This window comes from Haliotis cracherodii, unplaced genomic scaffold, assembly GCF_022045235.1.
Source record: "Haliotis cracherodii isolate W230 unplaced genomic scaffold, xgHalCrac1.p SCAF_4, whole genome shotgun sequence".
NCBI classification, from domain to species: Eukaryota; Metazoa; Mollusca; class Gastropoda; order Lepetellida; family Haliotidae; genus Haliotis; species Haliotis cracherodii.
The window spans coordinates 21,151,553-21,161,539 of record NW_027266297.1 but is presented as its reverse complement, the minus strand read 5'-3'; the positions used below and the strand labels follow the sequence as shown (position 1 = coordinate 21,161,539).

Genomic DNA, 9,987 nt, shown 5'->3' with positions numbered 1-9,987 from the left:
TTCATATATGGGACAAGGCATGACATTATTGTAATGTCTGTCTTTATGTATGGGACAAGGCATGACATTATCAAAATGTACTTGTCATCATGTATGGGACAAGCCATGACATCATGGTAATGTCTGTCTTCATGTATGGGACAAGGCATGACATTATCAAAATGCCCTTGTCTTCATGTATGGGACAAGGCCATAAGTTAAATTAACATTGAAAGTGAGTGCCTACATTGTATTGATCCCTGAGAACAGCATTTGTTATACATTCTGCTAACATTCAGCCAATGTGAGACCTTGAAATAATGTCCCGTCCTCACGTCGCCCTAGACAAGTCTACAAACCCATCGTCTCGTGAGGAAATAAACCAATGAGACAATATGAAGTCATGGCAATAATTTATTGAATAAACTTTGTATTTGCAAACATGAAACTGACATAGCACCATCTTCAACATAACAAACACTGTCAATACTAGGTTCTCTCTCACACACACGTATGGAATTCATAACGTCATCTGCACAACAAAGTCCTGGGGCGAGATCTAGATGCTTGGTGCACCATGATGATAGGCCAGCCAACCAGCCCCGTCAGGAATGTAGAACTCCTACATCATCAATAATCTTAGCATGTCTTCAGACAGCAATGCAGACAATTCTGACTCGTGCAGTATGGCGGGAAGCTTCTGGATTCGTTGGTTTCTCTTGTGTGTCCGTTACCCCAGCACGTTGGGTACCCTTGCACGTTGGTTAGATAAGTGCAAGGTCTTTGAATATCTAATACATGGAATGTTTTTTTTACCGGCATGCCTCCTTAGATCTGTGGCAGTTGTTGCCCCGAGGACTGTGACAGTTTACAATCAGGAACTGATGTATCCATCACAATACCGCAAAAGTAAACAGTAAAACGGATAGAAAAGAATAGAAAAACCAAATGAGATCTCAAATACATGGTTGTCTTTGATCTAACATGCACGGCCTCATAGAGTTGGAATGTTCAGCAACGTTCTAGAACTTCCGCAACACCAAGAAGTCAGCAACACGCGACTTCCGGGACCTTTCACATTGCATCCAGGTGTCCGGTAATGGGAGGTTGATGGTTGGTCCAACACACGCTGCTGTGCCACGGCTGCATCCTTAAACACTGATGTCCACGCCGGGATGCATCTACAACCATCAACCATCACAGCTCAAGCAAGGTGAAATATGAGGTACCAGATTTGCACCCATTCGTGTTCAGATGTACTCGTCACTTCTCCACTTGATCCGGGTACACCTGGGGGAGCCTTGTAGAGACAGGAGGGACTTGGTGCGAGAGGTGAAGTCACTGTCGCAACGGGGCAACTTGTGCCGTCGCTTGTGGGCGTCGTTGAGGGATGCGGTGCTGCCCTCCAAGCTGCTGACATCGGAGTTGGAGGAGTGGTACTCGTACATGCATCTCAACTGGAGGATGTTTGCCCGGAGTTCGATGAACTGTTTCAGGAGAGATTTGTCTTGCTCCTTCATCTGCAGCTGTAGAGAAAGAATATAATCATTATAGGAGGGTTGCATTGAATGTATAGTATTGAATGTGCCACAATATACCAGCCTTATCATAACGTCCTCGGGATAGCCTAGCCGAGTCTCGACCAGGTACACCACTGCTGCCAAAGTACCAATCCGTGCTGTCGAGGGGCGGGGAATAAAATCAGCATGGTCACACATTATAACCATTCGTTTCCCATTTCGGCCGTACTCCCCGCAAGAAGATACGGCATTAAATGGGCGTTAAAAGGCTTCGACGGGGCAGCCATTACACTTAAGAATAAAATGTGTCGTTATATTGTGGTTATACTTTGATACCCGCTACTAACCAAGCTTTTTATCGCTGTATACACGCAGTAGGTAAAACTGTGTACATGGATACACATCCATGGGGGGTTATAGAACTTTGAAAATATATTCTCTCTTCCATACAACTAAAATATTGCACTATTACACTGAATTGTGTACGAGACAAAAGAGTGAGTTGGCTTTAACGCCGTTTTTAACAGTATTCCAGTTATATCAGGTCGTGTCAGCTTACTGTTGCTTGAAAGCCCGGAGTGAGGCAGATCTAAGACGTTTACCACTTTGATGAAGCCACCAGCACGGGTATTTTTACGATACAAAAGAAGATGAATAACAGAGGAAAGCGTGTGTAAATGACAGTTAAGCGAGTAAACAATACAGCTTAAAGCAACACAAAGTTGTCTTATTCAGAAGACAATCGCAGTATGATTAAATAGAGCTGAGGTGGGTTGATCATATTTGTTTAAACTTAGACTGGGTATAAGTGTCATCAGCGGTATGCTAGTGGGCGTTTGGAAAAGAAACTCGGCGGCGTCTTTACCTCAATACATTTGGGCAAAACAGCAAAACGACTAAAACACTCTGACAGTGTCACATATACGAGTCAATGTCAAACAGAGGCGGAGATAACACCATTGTCAACCAATGGAGGGACATTGATGAAGGTTAGGGGGATTTCATGTTAATATTATCAAACATAACTGCCGTGTGCTAAAGCGGCGCTGATCCAGGAGACTTACACGCCGTGATCCCAAGACTTGGCTGGGCTGCCGAATGTTACATCAGGTGACACAGGAAGTTTGTCCATCTGACGTGATACGAACATCAACACTTGCCACAGCTAAATATTGACTTGTCAACGTGTACCCGGTGTGACTGCACTTGTTGCAGGTCGTGTACAGTCAAACAGAATTACTGCTTCCTTGACAACTTAAAGCAGTTCTTTAAAAAACTGAACAGGAAGCGGCGAGCAGTGTGAATATGTACCCACATCCAACAAGCAGGGAATGCAGTCAGTGTTTGTTATCCCAGAGAAGAACTGCCATGTTTAATGCAGACTTAACGTCGCATTTACAAACCACGTTTTCAAATTGTGAAGCAGAATCCAGAGAATGCCTACATCTTTCGACAAATACTTTATATATATATTATACTTGCGATACTTTCTATCACGCGGGTTTTATACAGTTCCAGTCCAGATTTTACATAAACAATCGTTTTGACTTGGATGTTATATCTTTAGAAGTCTGTGTATGTAGACAAGCCTCATTAGACAATGCGTTTTAGAAAGTGGTCAAACTTAACATGTGATATATTTAGTATTACACTTTTTTGTACTGGCGATTAGGTGCCTCACAGTGTGGGTTTCTATCCCGGATGGGACTCCACCCAGAAAAGGAACTAGAATTTGTACTTTGATTTGTGTTAACCCAAATATAACACGTTACAAACCTTATATGATCTATACATCGTAACAATACTAACGTCGCAGTGGCGTGTGTAACTAGCGCGGTATGCGGGGGGGGGGGGGGGGTTAAGAATAAGGAGATGAAGATAGGACCACCTGATCTATATCTGGTCGCCTCTCACGACAAGCAAGGGTCTCTCGGGGCGTATACTTCTATGTTAGGATGGAGACACATCCCATGATCCTTCCAACCAGGTCCATGTGGTCTACACACACAAATATATGTCCTACTAAGTCTTGTTAGATCTTGCAATGTATTGCAGTGTCTATTTCCTGCTACGTGTTGCTATTCCGTCGTAAATCTTGCTACATTATGCTAAATATTGCAATATCTTGCTATGTCTTGCACCGTTTTGCTGTGTCTTACAACTTTGCTAAGTCTTGCTATTTCTTGAAGTAGGGATTAGTGGTTTCAGCAATTACCCGCCTATTCTGTATACAGACACTTGGATGTAGATCTAACGACACAGATACTCCTCAAATACATCTAAGACAGCCGTGTGTATTTATCCCCAAGTGTTTGTATGCTCCTATATCTGTCCCAGTCTCCCATTCTCGCCTCCCGCTCACTTCCCTCAGTCAATTAAGCCTCCGTGTTTTCTTGTTGGCCAAACACACACATGGATAATCCGCTAATCCGTACGTGCTGCACCACGTGACGTCCAACTGGCCGTGATCTTCAAGCCACTGGGAGGGGATTAAGACAATCCGCCATTCCCGCCTAAGTCAGCAAATATGTTTGAGGAACTGTTCTTTCGCCATCCCTCTGCATGAAATCCCTTGTGGAAAACACACGACTGTTGAGGTTGGCTGCAGCCGACGACTACATCCTATGCACACAGCGAAGGGTGGGGTCGGGGGAGGGGTCGGGGTCAAGGCTAGGGTGTGGGCACACTCGTTCTACAATTAGCATCCCCTGATTTGTTGGCGGAGACAATAAGTCGTAATGTTATACATCCTGTGAGTTTTTGGGACGAAATTATATGAATTACGTTACATCATTTTCTCGAGAAGACGTGCCGCAATGCCTCGTCAAACGTTCTTTCCCCCCTGTCGCTGTCCCTCCCTCGTCAAATACAACCAGAACAAAGTCTTCCTGTTGATATTGGAATTTCGTGTTGCTGTTAATTTCTGGAGTCTTTGTCTAAGCAGTTTGTAACACTTGGAACGACCTCTAACATAATTTTTCAGGAGAACTAAAGATTTGCGTTCGTCGAGTTGTCTTCCTAAATATAGCCACTGTTATTAACAAGCTCATGAGATGTGTCCATTTTCCAATATTACTCTGTGCCAAAACATGATTAAGTTAACCCCCGATCTACTTATAACTTGGTCAAAACATTGTTTCTAGAATTAGAGGGACAAATTTAGATATCAATATTCTTCTCTTTATGGCCATAGTCACGTTTTCCACACTAAACAATTAATCTGATCTGCGCTTCCTGAAAGGTCTCATTTTGGCAAGCTAACGCCAAATTTGTTTTACAGATGCAGCTCATGCCATTACCAAATGATATTTATACATGCAATGCACATGCTATAGTGAACCATTCTCCGACAGCACGCTGCAATCTGTCTGTAGTGCAGTACAGCACGCAGTAGGACATGCTCGCGCCTGCTCCCACACACAGGTGCTTTAATAATTTAACGTACACGTGGCTCTCGTCATGTGGTATCGGAGTCCTACATACCACCGGGTAGATTGATGTACCCGTGTTACCTCCATCACTACCCAGCCCACATGGGAACATGACACCCATAGAGCCGTCATCTTACACCTGCATCTCACACAAAAATGTTTTAACAATTTGGCTTTTCCGTGTCAAAGGCCACAACGTTCACATGTATACACATTAATCCTTTACGTGGATTAGGAGAAAAAAGTATATTTTACGTGTACATTATGGAACAAAAATCAACGGTGTATTCATTAAAATAATAACTAATCAAAGATATAGTATAGTTTTGCAAAGAGGACAGTTCACTCACTGACACAAAAACGATCCCACTTTCTATTAACCCTTTCATTGGATTTAGTTGGTACTTCCCCGCAGCTAGCAACCGACCGACACACTCAACATAATATAATGATGGACACATTTATCTAATTTTATTTCAACATGCAAAATGTTATTTTGTTAGAAAGAAAACCTTTGTAAACCAGACAATTGCCAAAAGACTTTGAATAATTGAAGGAAATTAAAGACCTGGCATTATAAATGGGCCAAAGTTCAACTGAGAAAGCTATTAACTATTGCCATAAGTCCTTTATCGATCGCTTCAATAGCAGCGTCGCTTTAGTATATGACGACGGAGTCCGCTTCCTATATTGTGTAACGCGAAACCTCGTAAGTCCGTAAACCCCTACTTGTGAGCGGATACTGTTAGGAATGTCTTTATATGGGGTGAAAGTATTCCAGTTATATCGCGGCGTTCAATCAAATAGCGATGTACATGCACGTGCGTGTGGCTGCTGGTACTAGTCCGGACTAATACTGGATTTATATATAGTGGTATCCCAACGAGATACCATGTCACAGTTTTAACATGAATACACCACTCAGACGCAACATAAAGACTGCGAGCAGACCTGTCCTTGCCGAGCGCCAGGCAGGGTATCAACAAGCACCATTTTTTAACGTCTTTTGGTATGTTAACGCCGCACTCAGCAATAGTCAAGTTATATGACGGCGGTCTGTAAAATAATCGAATCTGGACCATACGATCAAGTGATTGACATCATGAGCATCGATCCAAGCAATTGAGGTCATCTTTTGGTATGACAAGACCGGAAATCGAACCACCGACCTTCGTCTATATATGGTTCATACCACTGAGTCTTTAATCAGGGTCACCATTATTGTACCCCGAGAGCATGGTGCGTTGCTCCTCATATTAACCACCGGTTTGCCTGCGACGGGATTTCGACTGGTACACACATGATATTGGCAGTGTCATAAAATAATTCACTTTTAATAATACCATAATTTATGTGCATCGTATGGCTAAACACACAAGACATTCAAAATCACGAAATATTCCCAATTCAAGATATTTGAACTACTTAACACCGAGCATATTCAAATGTACCTTTATCCATTACGCTGTTAATATATAACGCCATATAACACATTCCGACCGCCTGTACACATCTTATCAACGCAATTGGAACCGCGTGCACTTACACATATGCCTCGCGGCTTAAGTTTAATGAACCAACACAAAAGCATAATGTTGAAGATGTACTTGGTGACCCGTACGGCCGGGATCTCTTGTCAGTCAGTGTCAATGGCCTGCGCATCACGTTACCAATACAAGGGTAACATTACATCGGCAACAACAACAGTTACCTGTGGTCACTTCAAGCGAACCGCAGGCTATTAGAGACCTCATTATGTCTGCCCGCGCAGCTGTTAGAATAAACTACCTCTAGCCAAACATCGACAAGTAAAGTAGGGTATTTAACCCTTATAGAATTAAGATCTCCAAGCGTTACATGGTAGTTAGGCCACGATGGTACAACGTTGGACGACCACCTGACGTAATATCTCATGACATGCATTCTTGAGACGTCGGTATTGGTTGTCCAGCACGTCCGTGTAGTGGTATTTAATTGAATGTATTATTCGATCGCGTGTCGTAAGCGTTGTATTGCTCTTGTGAAATATTGGATTTGCTTAGCATAATGGCATGCATAACTGAAATCTTCACTGAAAACAGGGAGTCAATATAATCATTTGTACCGATGTTTGGATAAGGTATTTCCGGAAGCCATTACCTTGGTAGATATGTATTGAACAGTTCACTGTTGATCAGTAAAAAATGAATGCCTTATGAAATACGTAAAGATGGAATGTTGACGGGCAGGTTTGGGAATGCATATGAAATGAATAGGCATTGAGATTTGATGTTTACAATTGGCTCAGTGGATATTTGTGTTGTAGCACAACGTGAAAACTATTTCAAAACCAAAAAAAAAGTCGAAAAGTGAAAAGTTAAGTTTTTGAGTAAAACCTTTCTCCGATCAGTTTTCTGGTTTTCACTCGAAGAAGCAAGTACACGAATACCTTGTCCACTGAAACACGCGCCTTCAAGGGACCCACGATCTAATACCTAAGGCTTGGTGGTAGGAGGGTGTGTGGTGGGTGTGGGTGCTGTTTTTGTTGTTTTGGGTGTGTTTTTTCTGTTGTTGTTTTGTTTTTATTTTATTTATTTTTTATTTTATTTTAGTATTTTTTTATTTATTTATTTTTATTTTATTTTATTTTATTTTATTTATTTTTTATGGGGGGTGGGGGGTGGGGGGTGGGGGGGGTGGGGAGGATTTATGTTTGGAGACGGGAAGGATACTTTTTCGATCTCGATCATATTTGTTTCAAAACGGCCAATATGTTTCTATGCCTATAATTAAAGGCTATAATTCATTATTCGCCACAACACAAAACACCTTGCACGTCATGCGAAAATTTTTTTTGTTTGGTAAAACCTGGATTTTTCTATAAGTGTTGAGTAGGTAGGGAATGTGATCACAACGTTATGTCACGGAGCGAGACATACCTCGGGAGTATACACACGTTACCAGGCGATCTATCTCAACGCGCTCGAGGACGTCTAATTTGAGTTTCATAGGATGTTTCAACGTATGACCGTTATGACCCGCTCCCAATTATAAACCAGTACAGAAACATGTTTCTGTTTCAACAACAAAAGATCGAAGGTTGTTAAAGCTTCGCGCTTATGACCTTAAGGATATGTTCATACATGGTTGTGTGTGGTCATAACGGTGGGGTGGGGTGGGGGGGGGGGGGGGGTGGGGGGGGGGGGGGGTGGGGGGGTGGGGTTCCCAGGTTCCCGACATGGGTACAATGTGTGAAGCCCATTTCTGGTGTCCCCCGCCGTGATATTGCTGGAATATTGCTAAAAGCTGCGTAAAACTATACTCACTCACTCACTCACTCATAACGGTGGGGCGATTACCGCTCATGACCGCTGCTACTTTAATGTTTAACCCTAATATTAGGAATGTTATTTTCATTATTACTATTAAATATGGTGTGTACATATATAAAATATTGTTTTTATGAGACGTTTAGTGTCTAGCAGGCCATATTGTCCTGCCGCTGAGTTTTAACATTCTTGGCCTTGTCATTTTATATGTACAGCAGATGACACTAAATAAAATATTATTATTATTATTCCAAACCTTAACTATAAATATGTGTAACTTCGGCTTCTTCCACATCATATTAAAATATCACATAAATGATTTTTTGACTACTTCTAACCAAAGGTTGTGATTTTTTTTAAATTTCTAGGCTGGGGTTTGAGGGCGATAGCATATTCATGTGTAGAAATGCCCCTGGTGGGTTTTAGGTGTCTTGTTGTGGTTGATAGTTAACAGTGAGTGGGTTTAGTTTTACGCCGCTTTTAGCAATATTTCAGCCACATGACGACGATGTTACACCAGAAATGGGCTTCAGACATCTGTACCCTTTGAGGGTATTCGAACCCGGTCCTCGACAAGTCAAGGCTACCACAAGGCTACCCTACCGCCCCTATTGATTAGTGTCACTTACTATTTCCTGTCTGATCCACTTGAGAGCCACACCAAGGTCTTTCTCTCGCGACTCCAGATCTTTCTCCTCATCGTCGGCCGCTTCTTTCCCTCTTTGCTGCAGCCTCTTCTTATACCTTGAGGGCAGATGAACGCTCTCGGCTGCCTGCACGTCTTTCACGATCTGCACGTGCTCGTCGCAGACGACACTTGCCATGGGCTTGCTACTGACGTTGTTGTTATCGAAAATGGTGGCACTGACGCCCTCTTCTACACTACCGACGACACTCCTCATAGCTAAAGTCGAGTGTACTGAGTAAAATCTTCAGGAGATGGTCTTTGACTGGCAGCGCGTCGTGTTTCACCAATCTGGTAATCTAATCCCGGCTACGTATCAAGATACCTGTCTCTCGTTATACAAGCTTCCTTGTACTTATCAACGTGACAGCAACGTGTTGTCCAATCACAGATAATTATTTATCAGTATCCGCATCTCATGGTAGGTATCTCACCGGAAGATTTCTTCTCTGCCGGGATCTCCCAGTATGCAAGTAGTCAACTCCGGTTGGGCCCGATCCGATCACTTGATCACTGTTGCTACAGCTCCTGACAAGATTAGCCGCGCGGTCACAATCCTACAGTCTTTACCTGTCAAATCTGCACGACGTGCTCGGAGAATCAATCAGTCAGGTGTCTTTCACTCAAGTGAGAACTTTCTCATGAACTCGGTATAGAATAGAAGGAACAAACTGGGTATTGTGTTTTTCCCGCAGGCCGGGCTATTGGTACAGCGGGGAGTATCGTGTATAGACACACTCTGGACCAGTTACTGCGCTCACAAAGATTGTCCAGGGTGTTTTCTCAATGAGAGTTGACAGACGCCGTGTTTATAGAGGTGGGCCTTGTTGACGTAATGTGCGTCCTGGATCGCTGATTGGCTGTTCCAGTTGTCAGTCAGTCGTGATGCGTGACGCGCGTGGGACAATGCCGGTTGCGTCACTAAATTACTACAGCGATGACACACATCGTTTGTGTGTATTCTACGTCGTGTGTGTGCTCTACGTCGCTTGTGACTGCCCAGCTTAAAAAGTCTTATTGTGGAATACACCACGTAACACTTCGCAGTGAGATCTCAAGACTCA

General features: G+C 43.0%; 1 protein-coding gene across 1 annotated transcript; it reads right to left on the bottom strand.

Moving 5' to 3' along the window:
- Positions 1-380: 380 nt before the first annotated feature.
- On the bottom strand, positions 381-9,710 carry LOC139479793 (uncharacterized). Its single transcript, XM_071262670.1, has 2 exons — positions 8,868-9,710; positions 381-1,505 (listed from the first exon to the last, which is right to left on the bottom strand). The coding sequence occupies exons 1-2, from the start codon at positions 9,138-9,140 to the stop codon at positions 1,230-1,232; spliced, it is 549 nt and encodes a 182-aa protein (XP_071118771.1). The 5' UTR covers positions 9,141-9,710; the 3' UTR covers positions 381-1,229.
- Positions 9,711-9,987: the final 277 nt, after the last annotated feature.